General features: G+C 33.5%; 1 protein-coding gene across 2 annotated transcripts in view; it reads left to right on the top strand.

Moving 5' to 3' along the window:
• Window positions 1-19965, top strand: part of KPNA5 (karyopherin subunit alpha 5) — a 50232-nt gene extending 30267 nt beyond the window's left edge. For both annotated transcript variants that reach the window (XM_005684531.3, XM_013966411.2), the window contains exons 8-14: window positions 1911-2010; window positions 5982-6145; window positions 8419-8497; window positions 10435-10560; window positions 11359-11486; window positions 13841-14019; window positions 16535-19965. In XM_005684531.3, the coding sequence (XP_005684588.1) occupies window positions 1911-2010; window positions 5982-6145; window positions 8419-8497; window positions 10435-10560; window positions 11359-11486; window positions 13841-14019; window positions 16535-16722 (964 nt within the window). In that variant the 3' untranslated portion in view covers window positions 16723-19965. The remainder of the gene's footprint in view (window positions 1-1910; window positions 2011-5981; window positions 6146-8418; window positions 8498-10434; window positions 10561-11358; window positions 11487-13840; window positions 14020-16534) is intronic.

Genomic DNA, 20887 nt, shown 5'->3' with positions numbered 1-20887 from the left:
ATATTTTTTCCATCCTTTCACTTTCAACCTGTTTGAATCTTTGAATCTAAAATGAGTGTCTTGTAGAATGCATTACAGATGGCTCATGAATTATTGTTTTTTTAATTTATTTTTTAATGCATGCTGCTAGTCACTGCCTTTTAATTCTAATTCAAGAGTTCAGTCTGTTTACATTCAGTAAAACTACTCATGGGAAAGTACGTCTGCCATTTTGTTGTTTTCTATGTGTCTTAGGCCTTAAACCTTTTTTGTTCCTCAGTTCCTTCCTTCTTGCCTTCTCTTGCATTTATTGACTTTTTAAAAATAATATACTGTATTTATTCCCTTCTCATTTCTTTTTTAGTATATTTTTTGGTTGTATTTTTAAAATCTAAGGAGTACAGTGAACATCTTAAACTTAAAATAACTTTGAATTTATACCACTTTAGTCTCAGTATGATACAAAAGCTCTGCTCCCTTATATCTCTTACAATAAGTTACTGTTATTACAGATTACATTGTTTTACATTGTGTGCCTGTTAACATAAATTTGTAATTACTGCTCTATGTGTATATTTTTTAAATCATAGAAGAAATTATAAACCAAGAATGAAATAATATTGTCTTTTATATTTACCTGTGTAGTTATTTTTAGTGTTGTTATTTCTTCACACAGTCCTGAGTTATTAGTTATCATCTTATTTCAGGACATTTTAGTTATTTTAGTTATTCTTATAAAGTGAATATACTAATGATGGAATTTTCTCAGCTTTTGTTGTTCCTTCGTTTTTGAAGGGTATATTGCTGGATATAGAATTCTTGTTTGATAGTTTTCTTTCAGCAGTTTAAGTATATTATTGCCTCTGTCCTCCATGATTTCTGATGACAAATCAGCTGTTGATCATAATGAGGGAACTCCCAGTTAAGCAAAACAAAGGCAAGCACCCTTCATCAATCTTTCAGGGAGTACCCAGACAGGTCAAAACAGAGAAACACAATAATTACTTGGAAACAAGTCTCCATAGACCCTTTTGGAAACAGAACTCACAGTGGGAACTCCACCTTTTGTCTTCAAGGCTGCTTCCAGGCTAGGGAGGGGATTGGATAAAAAGGTAAGTTATATTGCCAGAAAGCTCTCCTTCCACATTTCAGCCCCTTCCTGATTAAAAGTTTACTTCCTTACTATGAATATTTACTATCTTGGACAGTTCTAATTGAGCTAATTCTAACAGAGTTTGAAAAAATTGGTGATTTGGGGAAGGATAGGCCTCCAGGGTTATCTTCTGTACCATTTTTGCCAAAGTCACTCTAGAATAAGAATTCTTAAACCTAGGTTCTCTGTACTTCTTGGAGTTTGCTAGCAGGTTGCAGATAGAAATACTAAGGCAGTTTGTTAAAAACAAAACAAAAACTATTTTTTCTTAATACCTGATCTTCATTCAATTTGACTCTGTATACCTTACTTAATGAATTTGTATTGTGCATTATTTTCATGGTTAAAAACAAGTAATCTAATAATGTACTCTTAATTATTTTTGGTTTTGTTTTTGTTTTTAATATAAATTTATTTTCTTTGGAGGCTAATTACTTTACAGTATTGTATTGGTTTTTCCATACATTGACATGAACCCACCACGTGTGTACATGTGTTTCCCATCCTGAACCCACCTCCCTCCCTATCCCATCCCTCAGGATTCTTTTAAAATATATAGAAATAACTAAGTCAATTTCCCACGACACTTTTCTTTTGAATGTTTGTTTTTTTTTTTTTCTGGAAATATAATGAATCTTTAAAACCCACTTTTCCTTTTACCACATCAGTTTGATTCCTTATAAGATATATTAAGAACTTTTGTGTTATGATAGTAGAAGCTAGCTGAAAAGGAAAAATGAATATAAAGTGACAGTTCCTTTTTTCTTTTTCTTGGCAGGTTACTAACAAGTTCAAACAGACTTACAACAACCAGAAATGCCGTATGGGCCCTCTCAAATTTATGTAGAGGCAAAAATCCTCCTCCAAACTTTAGTAAGGTATTTGTAAAGTACACAAATTAAGGAATCTGTCTACAAAAATAAGTCTACGTATAATAGAATTTTAGAGATTGAAGGGACTGTACTCTTTTTAGTAATTATTTTTTAATTAACTGGACAGTATTGGCACATACATAAAATCAAAAGATGCATAATGAAAAGGCTCACTTGTTTTATTTTCCCAAAGAAAAATGTCTGTGCAATATTTGACTGAATAACAATTAAGAGTCAGTCTTTTAAGAAAAAATGGTATTACTGTGGGGAAAATAAAAGAGCGAATTCAGCTTGTAACTCAAATGCATATATTTCGTGGAGATCATCATCATAGTTTTTTGATATGCAGAAGTGCTTGATGTGTATTTTCTATTTTATCTCAATATTCAAAAGAAATATATTCAGGAATTGAGGTTTAATAAAATTAGTAATATTTACTGCTTCTTTGGGATTATTCTCCCTCTCCACTATTAACTATAAGTATATGGATGTGAAGACTACAACGATCTGTGGTACATTTTGGTATCACTGCCTTGATTTGTGTAAAGGTGCTGATAATTTTACTACCCACTATTGTTTTTATACTTTTAGTGCAAATGTCAACAAAATGAAAAAGGCCAGCCATGTTAGTATAAGCTAACACATAATAACTATGAAAATAGTTTTGGCATTAAAGACCCCCTAAATACAGTGGAAGTGAGAAACAGATTTAAAGAACTAGATCTGATAGAGTACCTAATGAACTATGGACGGAGATTCGTGACATTATACAGGAGATGGAGATCAAGACCATCCCCATGGAAAAGAAAGGCAAAAATGCAAAATGGCTGAGGAGGCCTTACAAATAGCTGTGAAAAGAAGAGAAGTGAAAAGCGAAGAAGAGGAAAGATATTCCCATCTGAATGCAGAGTTCCAAAGAATAGCAAGGAGAGATTAGAAAACCTTCCTCAGCGATCAGTGCAGAAAAATAGAGGAAAACAACAGAGTGGGAAAGACTAGAGATCTCTTCAAGAAAATTAGAGACACCTAGGGAACACTTCATGCAAAGATGAGCTCAATAAAGGACAGAAATGGTATGGACCTAACAGAAGCAGAAGATATTAAGAAGAGGTGGCAAGAATACACAGAAGAATGGTACAAAAAAGGTCTTCATGACCCAGATAATCATGATGGTGAGATCACTCACCTAGAGCCAGACATCCTGGAATGTGCAGTCAAGTGGGCCTTAGAAAGCATCACTGCAAACAAAGCTAATGGAGGTGATGGAATTCCAGTTGAGCTATTTCAAATCCTGAAAGATGATGCTGTGAAAGTGCTGCACTTAATATGCCAGCAAGTTTAGAAAACTCAGCAGTGACCACAGGACTGGGAAAGGTCAGTTTTCATTCCAATCACAAAGAAAGGTAATGCCAAAGAATGCTCAAACTACCACACAGTTGCACTCATCTCACATGCTGGTAAAGTAATGCTCAAAATTCTCCAAGCCAGGCTTCAGCAATACGTGAGCTGTGAACTTCCAGATGTTCAAGCTGGTTTTAGAAAAGGCAGAGGAACCAGAGATCAAATTGCCAAAATCCACTGGATCTTCAAAAAAGCAAGAGAGATCCAGACAACATCTATTTCTGCTTTATTGACTATGCCAAAGCCTTTGACTGTGTGGGTCACAATAAACTGTGGAGAATTCTAAAAGAGGTGGGAATACCAGACTACCTGACCTGCCTCTTGAGAAACCTACATGCAGGTCAGGAAGCAACAGTTAGAACTGGACATGGAACAACAGACTGGTTCCAAATGGGAAAAGGAGTACGTCAAGGCTATATATTGTCACCCTGCTTATTTAACTTATATGCAGAGTACATCATGAGAAACACTGGGCTGAAGAAGCACAAGCTGGAATCAAGATTGCCAGGAGAAATATCAATAACCTCAGATATGCAGATGACACCACCCTTATGGCAGAAAGTGAAGAGGAACTAAATGGACTCTTGATAAAAGTGAAAGGAGAGTGAAGAAATTGGCTTAAAGCTCAACATTCAGAAAACGAAGATCATGGCATCCGGTCCCATCACTTCATGGGAAATAGATGGGGAAACAGTGGAAACAGTGTCAGACTTTATTTTTTGGGGCTCCAAAATCACTGCAGATGGTGATTGCAGCCATGAAATTAAAAGACACTTACTCCTTGGAAGAAAAGTTATGACCGACCTAGACAGCACATTAAAAAGCAGAGACATTACTTTGCCAACAAAGGTCCATCTAGTCAAGGGTATGGTTTTTCCAGTGGTCATGTATGGATGTGAGAGTTGGACTGTGAAGAAAGCTGAGTGCCGAAGAATAATGCTTTTGAGCTGTGGTATTGGAGAAGACTCTTGAGAGTCCCTTGGACTGCAGGGAGATCCAACCAGTCCATCCTAAAGGAGACCAGTCCTGGGTGTTCATTGGAAGGACTGATGCTGAGGCTGAAACTCCAAAACTTTGGCCACCGCATGTGAAGACTGACTCATTGGAAAAGACTCTGATGCTGGGAGGGATTAGGAGCAGGAGGAGACGGGACGACAGAGGATGAAATGGCTGGATAGCATCACTGACTCGATGGACATGAGTTTGAGTGAACTCTGGGAGTTGGTGATGGACAGGGAGGCCTGGTGTGCTCCGATTCATGGGGTCACAAAGAATCAGACACAACTGAGAGACTGAACTGTACTGAACTGAATGGTTTCAAGAATACCCCAAGGGTCCATAGAACCACACTTTGAAAACCCCTGACCTGCAGTACTGCTTTAATATCTACCTAATTTCCATCTTTAAGTCCTTCCTTAAAAGTTACCTGTTCAATCTCTACCTTAACTCCTATATTTAATGTAATCTATACCATCCCTAGCCACTGACCTCTACATTTTACTCTTTTGTCAGTACCTTTTAATATAATATGTGTTTATTTGTTGATTTATTTATAGTTAAAAAAATCTTTCTTCCTCTAAAGTATAAAATTCTTATAGTTAGGAGTGTTTTTCTTTCATTAGAGTTTTGTTAAGTAAATTTTTGGTGATTTTCTGAGAGAAATTATTTTATCATGCAAAGTTTTTAAATTTTTATTTTTACAATCATATTTTATATCTTCAAGAATAGTATTTTGTATTCTTTGATTGCTCATCTTTATGTAAATTTTTGTTCTTTTATGACTTGAGCAAATTGTCTTATGTGTGGGTTTATAATTTTTTAATTTTTCTTTTTTTCTGACGTCTCCTTCATTTTGTTTATGATCTGTTTGTTTTGATTTCTTCCCTACTAGACGTTCTCATACAGCTGGTGATCCTTGACACTCTGGAAATACTCCAGAGGCAGGAACTAAAATGCTGATTGAAAGATGGGTATATAGGTTCATCATCTTACGAGCTTCACTGTAGACTAATTGGGTAGCAAAACCATGTTTTCTTAATCTCTCTAGTTTACAGTCCAGTGTTTCATTTCAGCCTCTTCTATGAACTGTACCCCAAAGTTCAGTTTCTGTAGCTCCCCAGTTGTAGTCAGGATTATAAATGTCTACTGGACTCCTCAAAGATGGAATTTGTGTTTCTATTTCTTCTTTTTCTAGTTTCTGAGAAGACAGTGGGGCAAAAATGTTTTTATTTTGTTTTCTTAAAACTAGAACTCTGTAGGACTTCATTGTTTTTTAAATCATAGTAGGGGTGTGGTATATGACTCAGACATAGGAGATCCCTAATACATAATTATTTTTACAAACTTTGCCAAATAACTTATCCAGTATAAGATAAATAGGAATCATAATCAGTTTCATGTATATATGTAGTTTTCACGATCATAATTTTAACAGTGGAATGTCTTAATTTCTCTGATATTTTTCTAGCTTAAATTTTGTATTTAAAATTATTTTAAACCGAATAGAAATTATTTTCCTGAAGAAACTGTTTTGGATAGAGAAAAATTTTAAATACTGGTTCTTTCTTCCCTTCCAGGTTTCACCTTGCTTAAATGTCCTGTCACGATTGTTATTTAGCAGTGACCCAGATGTGTTAGCAGATGTATGTTGGGCCCTTTCTTATCTTTCCGATGGATCCAATGATAAAATTCAAGCAGTCATTGATTCTGGAGTCTGTCGAAGATTGGTGGAACTTTTGATGTAACTATAATTTACGGTTAATAAGTATATGATTGTGTTTTAAGTTTAGCAGTTAGAGTAATGGTCTTCTAAACATCTCGAGTTACGAACTTCAGGAAGGATTGAAAAGCTACTGAATCCACTCTGCAGAATAGCTGAAATACTGAAAATCTGACCCTTAAACTTAGCTTTTATATCCTCTATTTGGAACTAATCAGTTTGTTAATGAATTTTACTAGTTTAATCTCTTCATAAATGGGCAGGACTTAATTCACCAAGTAGTTATTGAATGCCTATCACCTGCTAGAGTGTTGTGCAATATGTTAATAATGTATGGAACACAGTTCTGCTCTCACAGAACCAATAATCTAGTTAACTGTTCATTACAGTAATCAATTTGTATATGTGTCCATGCAGTGAAAAACATTTAGTATTTTGCTTGTATTAAAGATCATGTTTTTCTTTGCTGGGCTATTGTTGCTACTTTATTAAAAAGAACAGATTTTCTATGAAAGAAATTAAAAACTTGTAAGAAAACTTGTTTTAAAAAGATTATTTTAGTTTCCTCATCCTCTTCTTTTAAAAAAGTATGTTATTTTTCTGCCTTTTTTCTTTTTTCAAATAGTCATCAGGTAGTCTCAAACAAGGAAGATGGTACAAAAGAGAGGTTCAGTAAGAGGTTGTGACCCTAGCTTGAAGACAGCATCTGAGGAAGAGGGGAACACAGTGCGACCGAGGGATCGGATCAGGGCCCATACTGACGATGACACCCACTAGAGCAGAGCAGATAAGCAGGCTGGAGCAGGAATTGGAACCAGTACCTGTTAGCAATCTAGCTGAATCAGAAGCTGGTCATACATAGGGAGATTGTGATAATGGAAGCCAGCTTCTTATTCTTAGAAAATGGAGATAGATGTATGGAAAGGAGAAAAGCCAGAATAATCTTATGGTGCTAGATCAGAAGTAAAGGTATCAGTGTGGCCTCATGGCTTTCATCATAAAGAGATAGAAATAAATAAATATGTAAATATACATGTATGTGTGTATATGTTTCCTCTTAGAGGGCCTGAGAGCAGTGACAAACCTATACTAACAAGATGGGCACACCAAATGCACAAGTCTTGGTTTTTAAACACTGCTCTCATCAAGTAGAGTAATGGGTTCTTGAAAAATGACTAATACCAGGGCTGGGCATAAAAAAAAAAAGGCAAGATGAACCCAAAAAGTATTGAGAGCTCAAAGAAGCTGCTGCTGCTAAGTTGCTTCAGTCTTGTCTGACTCTGTGGGATCCCATAGACGGCAGCCCACCAGGCTCCCCCGTCCCTAGGTTTCTCCAGGCAAGAACACAGGAATGGGTTGCCATTTCCTGTCTCCAGTGCATGAAAGTGAAAAGTGAAGGTGAAGTCACTCAGTCATGTCCAACTCTTTGCGACCCCATGGACTGCAGCCTACCAGGCTCCTCCATCCATGGGATTTTCCAGGCAAGAGTACTGGAGTGGGTTGCCATTGCCTTCTCCAGCTCAAAGAAGAGAGAAATATCAAAAGGACACAGAAGGCCACTTGAAGGGACTTCTACAGTTTAAACCTGGAATGATTTGAACATTGAAATAAATTATAGTAACATTACAACTTTTTTGAATAAAATAGCAATCCATAAGTCCACACTTAAATAAGTAGATAGATCAATAGATAAAAAAAAAGATATATAGTGTAAGTGATAGTATTAGAAACTCATCATTGGCAACAATAATGATTATTAATTCAGACAATAAATATCAGAATATGCTAAAGTTAGTGGTGAAAGTGGATTAAGGAATGGTATTTTACATAGTCTAAAAGTATTATTTTCTCACAAAACACTATAAGGGGAAAAACAGTAGTGAAGAAATCTGGTGGACACCATCTTATTTAAGTGACAGAGGCCAGTGCCACTATAGTGGACAAAATAGATACCATATGCCATATAATACTATGTAATGAAAAGACTATAGCATTTCTGATATTTCAGCCAAAAGCGTATAACTTCATCTTAATCCCTGAACAAAACCAAATAATTAGCTTTTGATTGTCACAGGGAAAACTAAGGAATTCTTTTGATTTCAAAGAGACTGGAAAGACATGGGTACAACACATGATTCTGGGTTAGATTTCTTTGTTAGAGGAATATTACTGGGAAAATTAGTGAAACTTGAAAAGGATCTCTGGTAGAGTATGGAGGAATTTTCTGTGCTATTTTTGCAAATTTTTTGTAAATTTTAATATAGAATGTAAGTTCATATTTTTATTACTTTTAGGCACAATGATTATAAAGTTGTATCACCTGCATTAAGAGCAGTTGGTAATATTGTGACTGGTGATGATATTCAAACACAGGTGAGTTCAGACTTTAATATGATAAATTGGTAACATAAGGAACTTTTAAGAAGTTTATCATTTTCATATGACTTGAGTACATGTTAATCAAGATGTTAGTATTACCATAATTATGCAGGCATCTGTTACATGTCAGTAAGTATATTCTCAGTAATAAGTAATCCATCTCAAATACCCCTATATGAAGGCACTATCGTAGACCTATATCAATGTAAAGAAGTATAGGATAGGACTTTGGCTCTTGAGGGGTTTACATTTCAGTTGAGGAGAAAATATATAATGAAATAAAGCAAATTACCTAAGGTAGTATGTTTCCTGAGAACTGATTTGTCCTTAAATACTATAAATTTTTTTTTAACTGGTGTGCTGAGAAATCTTTGTCGATTCCATAAAGGAGTTGGAATTACAGCTGGAGAAGAATTTCAGTAGACTGGAAGAAATTTATGTGGTCATAAGGTAGAGGCACACATGTGTGAGTTATGATTAAGAGGTGTTAAACTTGGCTGGAAAAGAAACTGCTTAGGAGATGTTTACAGGTTAAAAGTTGGGTTGGAAATGCAAGGGTCTTTGTAATAGATTGAAAACTAGATCATGAGAGTTGAAGGAGGGATAGCAAGGAAACATTTTCCCACATTGATAACTAACTGTGTGTCTGTGTCTGCATGTGTGTGTGTCTGTGTGTGTCTACGTGTGTGTTTGCCTGTCTTGGATGATGGTGAGACTTAAAAAAAAGGTGTGATGTCAAACTGATTTCAGATCTGGAATATTCTTTCTTAAAGATACAAACTTAAACTCAGAAACATTAAATTATCCATTGCTATCATGAACTATATATTCTAATCTACATTCTTTAAGTTTTAGTCTTTGGAAGTCATATTTAGATATTTAGTTATTAAACAGTAGATCTTTAGTAATTGATAATTATTAATTTAAAAGAGCTCTTTAAAATAAAATGCACTTCCACACATACACTGTTTTCAGCAGAATTTTGGTGCACTGCTTCATATGTTCTTCACCAAGTAAACTTAATGTAAATCATTGTGAAAATGGAGCATAATTAATCTTGCTGTGAAATAAAGAATGTAAAGAGACAAAGCAAACCATGCTGTGCTTAGTCAGTCATGTCCGACTCTTTGTGACCCCATGGACTGAAGCCCACCAGGCTCCCCTGTCCATGGGATTCTCCAGGCAAGAATACTGGAGTGGGTTGCCATGCCCTCCTCCAGGGGATCTTCCCAACCCAGGGATCGAACCCAGGTCTCCTGCATTACAGGCAGATTCTTTGCTGTCTGAGCCACTAGGGAAGCTCCTAAGAATACTTGAGTGGGTGGTCTTTCCCTTCTCCAAAGGATCTTCTGACCCAGGAATTGAACCAGGGTCTCCTGCATTGCAGGCAGATTCTTTACCAGCTGAGCTACCAGGGAAGCAAACTGTACTTACTTACAAAAGGAAAATAGGACAGTATAAATTTTAATGAAACAAATAGACTTAATATACACATTTCTTAACAATTTCTTAATAGACACTATTTCTTAACAGTTACGGAGTTAAGATACATTCAAACTGTTTGAGGTATAAATATAGATACATTTTCCCCATTAATTTATTTGGCAAAACTTAAGTGGTTGGATCCTGACCAATCACTAAATCTCTGTTCAAATAGTTGTGTCAGTTGAGCTCTGAATGTATTTGTAAACTTGAAGGGCACATCTCTGTTTTCTTCGCATTTGCAAATGAGTGGATGGAGAACAGGGCACTTCACCAAGTTTTGGCAAATTGGGAGAGTAGAAGACAGCAAGTGCCTAACTAAGTTTTACTTTGAGAGAAATTTCTTTTTTCTTAATACGTTTTCCAGAATTATTATTGTGTTTCTAAATAGTATATTTTTGTGTAGTTCTTTTCCAATAAAACTTTTCATTTTGTTATTGTTGTTTTAGGTAATTTTGAATTGCTCTGCTTTACCCTGTCTTTTACACTTATTGAGTAGCTCAAAGGAGTCAATCAGAAAAGAAGCCTGCTGGACTGTTTCAAATATCACTGCTGGAAACAGAGCTCAGATTCAGGTAAATAGCTTTCGTATCTGAAAAAAGAGGAGACCTCAGGAGTTATTTTGGACAAAAGTCGGCATTTTATCAGTGATTTTTTAGTGAGTTACTAAAAACATTTTCTCAAAAGATTCTTGAAAAGTTTTTTATAGAAACTGAATTTTCCTCCTCTAAAATAATAACATTTACCTGTTGTAGGTATTCTAGTATAGTGCCTGACATGTAACAGTCATTAAGAAGAGCTTGAATTTCATTAGGTTTCAATATCAGCAATGATTGGACTTCCCTGGTGGGTCAGATGGTAAAGAATCTGCCTGCAAGAGACCCAGGTTTGATCCCTGGGTTGGAAAGATTGGCTACCCACTCCAGTATTCTTGGAATGGCTACCCACTCCAGTGTTCTTGCCTGGAAAATCCCATGGATAGAGGAGCCTGACGGGCTACTGTCCATGGGGTTACAAAGAATCAGACATGACTGAGCAACTAACACACTAGGCAATAATCTTCCTCTCAGTGCTTTTAAATAATGATTTATTAGTGTCCCATCAAGCTGCTTGAGTCATTAATAGTAATTTCATCTTGATCAATGACCAGCCTGTGCTTTATCATCTTTAAAATTTATATTCTGCTAATATATTTTCCAGTCTTTAAAGGAAAGTATGTGAGAGTTTGTTGAAAATTTAGAAATAAATTATTTCTAAAGGTGTTTCCAAAAAGTCTGACGTTTTAAAGCCAACAAGTTTCAAGATTCTTCTACTTCATAATATTTATAAGATACTATTTGCATTGATTATGCTATATCATTTTTTCTCCTCAGGCTGTTATAGATGCAAATATTTTTCCTGTTTTAATTGAGATTCTTCAGAAAGCAGAGTTTCGCACTAGGAAAGAAGCAGCTTGGGCTATAACTAATGCAACATCAGGAGGCACTCCAGAACAGATCAGGTGAAAAAAATTTTTTAATTGTTTTTTAAATATAAATAGGACAAAATTTGGAATAATACATACTTTTTATTTGTTGATAAAACTAAAACATTATTTCTAAGTAAGTTTTATAAGCATTTCTAATGTGAAATAATAGCATTTGTTATTTTATTCATTCACAATGGTTTATTTTTGTCAAAGTGTAATTGATATTCTCCTAGGCAAACTATGAAAAATCAGAGATTAAAAATCTGAAAAAGAAGTATATGTTAATTTGAAAACTATACTATTATGGGCATTAAGTATTTTTTTGACCATTAAAATCTCATGCATGTCTCTAATCCATGATTGTCTTCAATATTTTAAATGATTGAATAATGGATAGTACGTTATGGTAGTATATTGACAATTAAATGTAATTTGTACACTTACAGTCTTACAGTGCTTTAGCATGGTGCCTAAACATTAAGCTGTCTACTAAGATTAGCCATTATCATTATCATTTGTAATCATCATTAATTTTTATTATCGGTATTCTCTTTTCTGCTGTCACCTTTTTTTCTTCCTGCTTTGTGTGGTTTGCGGGATCTTAGTTCCTGGACAGGGATCAAATCCATATCCCCTGCAGTGGAAACACAGAATTCTAACCACTTGACTGCCAGAGAATTCCCTGCTTTCACTCTTTTTTCCTCCATAGGAAAGTTCTACTTTGCCGTTCTAGAAAAGCCTGACTTTCTACAGAATCTTCTTGTTGTGAGGATCACTTCTTGAAACTCGATACTTCTTTGGTTTCTTGAAGTGCTTATTTAGGAAATATTTTCTAATACATATTTATTTAATTCTTAATTTATACAAAAGAAGTTAAGCTGCTATGCCAATTTATAAATCACTAGGAGTATTTTGAAATCTACTTTTTGGGAGATCATTGTCTATTATTGCCTTCATTTCTACTGTTATTTTCTTTTCTCAGATATGTTGATACCATCTGTCTCTGCCTTTTATTTTTCATTCTTCCTCTTTGATTTAATCAGTATTATTTTCATTTCATTTGTGTCATGAATACAAATAGTAATAAAATAAGATCTTTCATTTGTTCTAACTTGTATATTTTTTTGATGCTGATGTTATTTTTGTCTGTTTTGGGGCCCAAAGTTTGTAAACAGTTTATAAACAGTTGTATTTTATTTTTCAATTTATTTTCATCTTTGTGTCTGTTCCTTAAAATGTATTAGTATGAATCAGGTGTCCAAATTGAGATAATTATTTTTCTAGCCATTTCCATCATTTCATTAACTCTACATATAGGGGAAGAAGACTTGATCTCAGATAAGGTTCAGCATTCATATCACTAATTTTTATTGACTGCTAGTTGTTATGCTAAGTCATTTCAGTTGTTGAGCATCAGTAGTACATCAGACGCTTTCGTGTATTTTATTTCCATTAACTTTATAACTATGAGATAGTTATTCATTCAGCAGTTCCATTTGATCAGTCACAGGTTAGTATATGGCAAGTGAGTATTCCAGTGAAGACATGCACATTTAAAAGAGGTGGGGATGAAAACTAACTTCTACTGAATATTTGCAGTATTCTCACAGCAACATTCTAGTTTAGTACTATTATTATTTCCACTTTTGATGTGTAACCTTTCCACAGAGAGGTTACACAAAAGCACACAACTAATAAGGAGTGGGATTAGGACTTGAAACCGTGCAGTTTGGCTTCAGAGCATGTTTAACATGGACTTTAGAGCATGCTTAATATGGACTTTTTGCCAGGTGAAGAAATTAGCTATTTTAGAGATCTAATAACAACTAGAAAAGGAAAAAGCATTAGGAAATGAGTAGAACAATTTTTGTGACCATTGTTTATTAAGATTATTCACAACGTGGCCTGTTTTGCTTCTAGAAGCCTTCTGTGCTTCTGAAACACAGCCTATATTTTAGAACATTAACTACGATTGTTTCTGTGGAAAATTTCTTTCAGTTTGATTTAGGTGTCTCTTTTCCGTCTTCATTTCTACCTACCCCGATATGGCTTCATGTGTTACACGGGCTAACTAACCTTTAAAACAAAAATAAACCTTGCGCCAACTATTCTTTGCACTTATATGCTATGCAAAAACAACTATAAGTACCAATTTGCTTATATGTATTTTTGTAATATTTGTAATACCATTAATTGCTAATTATGTTAAATTATGAAAATAAGAGTAAGAATTTTCAGGTTCCTATATAAGTAAAAATTTAAGTATTTTTAAGAATACTTAAGTGTTTATGTAACATTTCACTGAAGAATGTTTTCATGTCATTGCTATAAATATTTAAGTATTTTAAAATGTTTCTCCTCCACATTTTTTTTTAATTATTCTGAAGGTATTTGGTAGCCTTAGGCTGCATTAAACCACTTTGTGATCTGTTGACTGTTATGGACTCTAAAATAGTTCAAGTGGCTTTAAATGGACTTGAAAATATTTTACGGCTTGGGGAACAAGAATCTAAGCAGAATGGAATAGGCATTAATCCATACTGTGCACTCATTGAAGAAGCATATGGTGAGCATTCAGTAAAATTTATATTGCTATCCATGTTTTAATTGAGATCCAAGTGACACATTGGTTTCATGTGTATAACATAATGATTCAGTATTTGTGTATACTGCAAAATGAATGTAATAATTATAGTTCATGTCACCATAGTTAAAATTTTTTTCTTGTAGTGAGAACTCTTCAGATTTACTCTTAGCAGCTTTCATATATATATTACAGTATTATTAAATGTGGTCCCCATCACTGTATATTACTTCCCCAAAGCTTATACAGACTAGAAGTTTGTGCCTTTTGACAGCCCCTTTCACCCATTTAATTCAACCCCTTACCTCCTGTCTCTGACAACAGCCAGTCTGTACCCTGTATCAATGCACTTACTCTGAGCTCTTTGTTTTTGTTTGTTTAGATTCTGCATATAAGTGAGATTATAAGGTATTTGTCTGTATCTGTGACTTGTTTCAGTGAGTGTAATGCCCCCAAGGTCCATCCAGGTTGTTGCAGATGGCAAGGTTTTCTTCTTTTTTAAAAAAACTGAATACTGTTCCTCTGTATGTGTATGTGTTGTGTGTATATGTACCACAGTTTCTTTATCAATTCATTCTTTGATAGATAAGATAGCTCCCATGTCTGGGCTGTTGTAAATAATGCTGAAGTGAACACGGGGGTTCATAATATCTTTGAGTTCTTTTTTTTTTTCATTTTCTTGAGATAAATATCAAGAAGTGAAATTGCTGGATTATATTTTAAGAAATAAATGTGAAAAGTTAAAACTAGAACTGCCATATAATCCATATTGTTATCCATAGGGATCGCACCAGTTTACATTCCCACCAATAGTGCACAAGGGTTTCCTTTTCCCACATCCTTACCAACACTTTCTGTCTCATCTTTTTGACAGTGGTCATTCTAACAGGTGTAAGGTGAAATCTTATTGTGGTTTTCATTTCCATTTCCCTAATGATTAATAATGTTGAGCATCTTGTCCTATACCTATTGGGCATCCGTGTATCTCCCTTGAAAAAATGTTCATTCAGATTGTCTGCCCATTTTTTAATCAGATAGTTTGGTTTTGGGGTATTGAGTTATATGAGTTCTTTATATATTTTAGATATTAACCTCCTACTAGGTATATGATTCACAAATACTTTCTCTCATTTCCTAGGTTATCTTTTCATACTGCTGATGTTTTCCTTTGCTGTGCAGAAGTTTTTTAGTTTAATGTGGTCCCACTTGTTTATTTTTACTTTTTTGTCCTTTGTGTTTGGCATCAGATCCAGAATTCAAACAACTGTAACCAAGACCATGGAATTTATTTCCAGATGAGGCATGAATCTAAGTCAGTTCTTTTTCCTCTCAGTATATTTCCATTAAATATTCACTTTCTGTCTTAAGTCCTATTATATCCATTCAACCACACCTGGGAGACCACTTTGCCTTTATTTCAGATTACATAATGTCACTGGTTAAGACATCATATAAATGAAAGATATTAATCGCTGATTTAAGAATATTTCCTGCTACAATCATTATTTTGGCCCCAAGTTATACTAGAGTTTAAGCTATTCTATGAGTATATATAGATATGATTACTTGATATATTTATATCCTGCAACAAATTGAAGAGGTTTATCTATAATTAAGTGAAAAATACTTTTAGCATCATCCAGACTTACATGTGGATTATTTTCTTGTGAGCAGTAAAATAAAACACTGTAGATTCTCCTTACACTATGAAAATGGGTTTTTTAAGTTTCACTTATAAACTGTATTGGATTTACAAATAGTATTCATTTATTCCTTATTGATACACTTTGGCTTATTCTGTGAGAGAACTTATTGTTAGTTTGCTCATTAATTTTAGGGGTTTTTTTTTTGTTGTTGTTTTGTTGCTTTCCCTTTTTGTGCTTTTTATTTAACATGATTACCCTGGAAACAACTTGTGGAGTTTACATGATCTAAAACTGTCATTTTAAAATCCAGAAACTGAAGTACAGAGGAATCAAACTTATTTGGGAAAAATCATACAACTAGAAAGGTGGATTCTGTGATCTTCCTACTGCCCAGCCTATGCTTACTCTTCATACCCTATTGCCCAATATTTTTATTTGTGAACTATAAAGCATAAGTATTGACTATCATTATATGCAAAAATCAGATAAAAGCTACAGAATCACTGAAATGTGTAATCTAAAAAATGCTACAAACTAGTGACTATAACAAAAGAGAAGTAGACTCATATAAACTAGTGGTTACCAGTGCAACCAGTGGGGGTGGAGTGCAAATTATTGGGTAAGATAGGCTCAAGGATGTATTATACAACAAAGGGAATATAGCCAATGTTTTGTAATAACTGTAAATGGAATACAACCTTTAAAAATTATGTTTTAATTTTTTAAATTAGATTAAAAATAACAGTTCCATTGACAATGGACTGGTGATCTATTGATTCATTATTTTGATTTAAATATATGTTGAAATCTGAGTAATAACTTTGATTTTATATATATGCTTTATATAATAGGTCTAGATAAAATTGAATTTCTGCAAAGCCATGAAAATCAGGAAATTTACCAAAAGGCTTTTGATCTGATTGAACATTACTTTGGTGTAGAAGATGATGACCCCAGTATTGTACCTCAAGTGGATGAAAATCAGCAACAGTTTGTATTTCAGCAGCAGGAAGCACCAATGGAAGGGTTCCAACTTTAACTTGGTAGGAGGTAAATTAATGGCTAAGAAGGGTAGCTTTACATATCTCCCCTTTCTTGCATTGTCAGTAGGAATATTTGATGTGTTTTTGTGTAGAACAAAAAAACAAAGAAGATGCACTTTTAGAAAGCAAAACAAAAGTTTCCATTCATATGCAACCTTTTATTATAGTTTTGTTGTTCTGTTGGTCTGCCTGTATATATATCTTTCATTGTTTTATCTTTGTTTGTGTCTATCTGAGAACAGTTAAATACATTATTTAATAATTTAAGCCTGAGAAGGAGAATTTTGGTCAAGTATGACAATAATGGTTCTGAATTTTTCTAGCGCTCTTGGAAACTGCACATTAACAGTACAGCTGTTGATAATTGCATTTTGGCAGTGTTGGACATTCCCGTTCTCTACTAAATCTACCTCTCAAAGCAAAAACAAAACAAAAAAGCTTCAGAAGCGTGAAATAGAGAAAAGGCTAAATTAGAATGTAAAGATAGGTGTTACCAGAAATTATAAATCACTGTGCTCTAGGTTATACTTTGCAAAAAAAAAAAAAGGTTGGACAAAACCTGTAAAAGTTACTTATAAAATATAGGAAAAATATTGTACTGATAATTAAAATGTAGCAATTGTGAAGAGAGAAGCTGTTCTTCATATTGAACACATTAAAATAATTACACAACATTTAAATATTTGTGTTTTTAACATATAAATGCTATATTTTATATTTTGACCAAATATGCTAACATTTTTGAAATAGTGTTTTTTTATTTTTTCACTGCTCATTTTAGAGAGCATCATGATAGAGATGCCATTATGAATCTAAAGTAGTGCTGCATAGCAAAAATAATACTGTATTCCTTTCTCTGATTTTTCAGAGCAGTAATTGAGAAGTTTCACTTTCTGTGTAATAATGAACTTAGGTACTTGAATGGCAAAATTGTCCTGAAGAAATCACCTTGTTATGTATTAAATTTTATTAAATGTACTTAATGTTTGGACACAAAAGGATGATACTAATGAAAATTACTGAGGCTTCTTTAATTGGTTGAAACCTATATTAGGATTTTTTTCCCCTTTGGTAATACTCAAAGGGTCATACTGCTGCTTATCAATGTACCATTGTATTAGATTACATTTGTATCAGATTGGTTAATATAATGTAAGTGTTTATGTATTAACAGCAAAAACCTCTTCATATTGTGAAACTTAAAAAAGTTTCAATAGAAAATTATATATATATATTTATTTATAGATCCATATATATGCATGTGTCTTATGTGTTTTTTTTCACGGTACTATACTCGGTAGTTTTCTAAGCAGATATGGTACTGTTGAGCTCAGTCTTTTCATTTATAGTTATATACAGGCTATTTACATTTCCAGTTATATATCTAAAATACTTATTTAAAAATTAGTTTATTGCTGTTTTAAGATAGAAACTAAAAGCATTTTTGATATGACTCATAGTCTATTCTGTAAAGAAAGATTTCATTTATGGTATCATTTATAATGTTTCTGCTGGAAATCAGAGGCATGTTAACAAGAAGAAAATGTATACAGAAGTACTTTTAAATAGTATGACACTTTGTAAAATTATATATCATGAAACTAAGCTTTTGGCAAGACACTTAAAACCTACAGGCTATAGACTACAGGTTTAAATGGTGTCCATAATGCTGACTGCATCTGCCAAACCTCTTTTATATTGTTAAGTAGAGTATTGTATCTGTGCCCTTTTTATTGTAGTAGAAGTTATGAAGTTCAGTATGTGTATATTCAAAAGAACAGGGTAGTTATATTAAAGATTACCAAACTGATGGTGAATTTATCAGATCAACACTTTTTTGTGATGCTGATAGTATAAGTATCAGGTGACAGGGTATTCCACTGTTTCTAATCAATTGAACTTGATAATGCAGCATAATTCATAAACTAACCAGCTGTGCCTGCTTTTATTTTGAGGACCCTGTAGTCAGTTTAGGAGATTTAGATTAATAAATCTCTAAGCCACATCTTTCAAACAAAATAGTTCTTACAGAAGGAAAAATAATGGAAATAATAGAATGGCCTTTAATTTTAAATTTTTCCCAGTAAAGCAAGCATTATACCTCTAAGTATAGAATTTGACCATATTTTAGGCATTTATATACAAAAATTATATTTAATTCATTGGATCTGTTACTAGGATAATTGATTTGATTAGATTTAAGTGCAAGGGACAATATGTAATTGTTAGGACCAGCTATTGGTATGGTAATAACTTTATTGAACCAATACTAGCAAATACTTGTTTCTAAATTTTTTCTTAATATGACTACTCTTTTCAAATGTGCTATTTTAAATGCTCCAAAATGTATTTTCCTTAATCTTCCCTGGCCCTTGTGGGAAATTTTTTTCTTTTTTCAACTTGCTTTCCTAAGCTTTATTATATTTAAATCCGAGAGAAACTGTGCCAAAAAAAGAAAAGAAAACATGTTCTAAAGGGCAATGCATGCAACATTAATGCAGAAATTTAAAAAAATACTTGAAAGAGTCCTTTACGTTTAATTAAATTTGGTGTTTTAGTTTTGTCTGAATTTGAATTTTTCCTAGCTAATCTATGCAATTATGCTTACTTGTTTTATATTTATAAGTACTTGATTCAATGACCCAGGTGTTTTTACTATCAGTTTTATTTTGAAAACTGTTTCTAGAACTCAATTTTTAGTGTCATTTTGTTCACTTATTGGTAGCACTAGAATAGGAAAGCAAAAAATAAAAACAAAAAAAGTGTAGTAAAATCTGCTGGCACAGAAACAGCATATCATTCGGTAACTGTAAAACCTATATGCAGATAAAGATTGATTTGTTGATAAAGAACTTTTGTTGGACAAAACATTACCTTTGCCTTCATATTTTTTCTTCTCTTAAGGAGCATTATGGAAAAAGTAATTACAATACAAAGTCTTAGTGGATTTTTGTTGCTATTCTAAATTCAGCTGCTTTGTGAAACTGTGAAATCAAAGTAATTGTTAACCTTTATTCATTTTAGTTCATAGCATTACTGTTTCACAGAATGTAACATATTAGGAGCCCATATGATAGAGCTCTAGAAGGATAATGTGTCTTTAAGTTCTGATTGGGAAGTGGGGTGGGGAAGATGTTCTTGACTAAAAAAAAATCAACATTTGAGTAATATGCAATATTATGAAATGTTACGGCACTATATTAAAAACAATAAAATGCTGTTTTACAATTGCATTTATATAAGCGTGTCTGTTTCATTTGTTCTCACTTAGGATTGTGTATTCCTAACGGAGCAAAAATAGATGCCCTTGATTAAAATTCCATCCCCTTTCTAAAACCAGTAAGATTTCATTAGTAGGACTATCTGATAAAGTAGTATGTTGTGTTTATTTTAGAACTTATATATTCAACTATAATGGAGGATGTATCTAATTTATGTTTGTATCTCATGCCTTGGCAATTAATGGGACATTCACATGTTTCAGCTGAAATTATTTTTCCTTTTCTATTATTTTAATGCAATACACTGCATTTATTTAGGGCTTAGAGTTTTAAACCTAATATATGGAAATAGAAGGGAATATCTGATTTAAACTTTCTTAGTGTGCTCTGAAACACAAAATCACACAGTAGCCAAGCTTAGCCTCCGCCCCTAGTTTAGTGTTTTTATTTTCTTATTCTACTACCATTTTTGTTGTTTTTGCTTCATCTGGCCTCATTTCCTTCAGTATTTGAAACTTTGTTAATCATAGAGTAGTAAAAGTAGTTATGTCAGTTATTTTTAGGGTTTCTTGCTCTCAATAAAGCCGTCTGCAATTTTAAGAGACACATATATCATATCATTATTAGTCACTTTAACATTTCAATTTTCCATTCTTATGAAATAAAATTTTCAAATAGTTGCACTTGCAAGCATTGCTGTACAGCACCACCAGAACTAAAATGTTGATTGGGAGCAACCCCACCAAGTAAAAAGCTTAAAATGCTCACTGCTGCTACTGCTAAGTCGCTTCGGTCCGTGTCTGACTCTGTGCGACCCCATAGACGGCAGCCCACCTAGCTTTTGCATAAACATTTAAATTTGGAAGCAGTAGGCAATTTGGGGAATTTACTGTGTAATGCTCAAAAGTACCTGTTATTTAAAAATTGGGAGTTCTAAACT

This window comes from Capra hircus, chromosome 9 (assembly GCF_001704415.2).
Source record: "Capra hircus breed San Clemente chromosome 9, ASM170441v1, whole genome shotgun sequence".
Classification (NCBI taxonomy): Eukaryota; Metazoa; Chordata; class Mammalia; order Artiodactyla; family Bovidae; genus Capra; species Capra hircus.
This window is presented reverse-complemented; position numbering and strand designations above follow the sequence as displayed.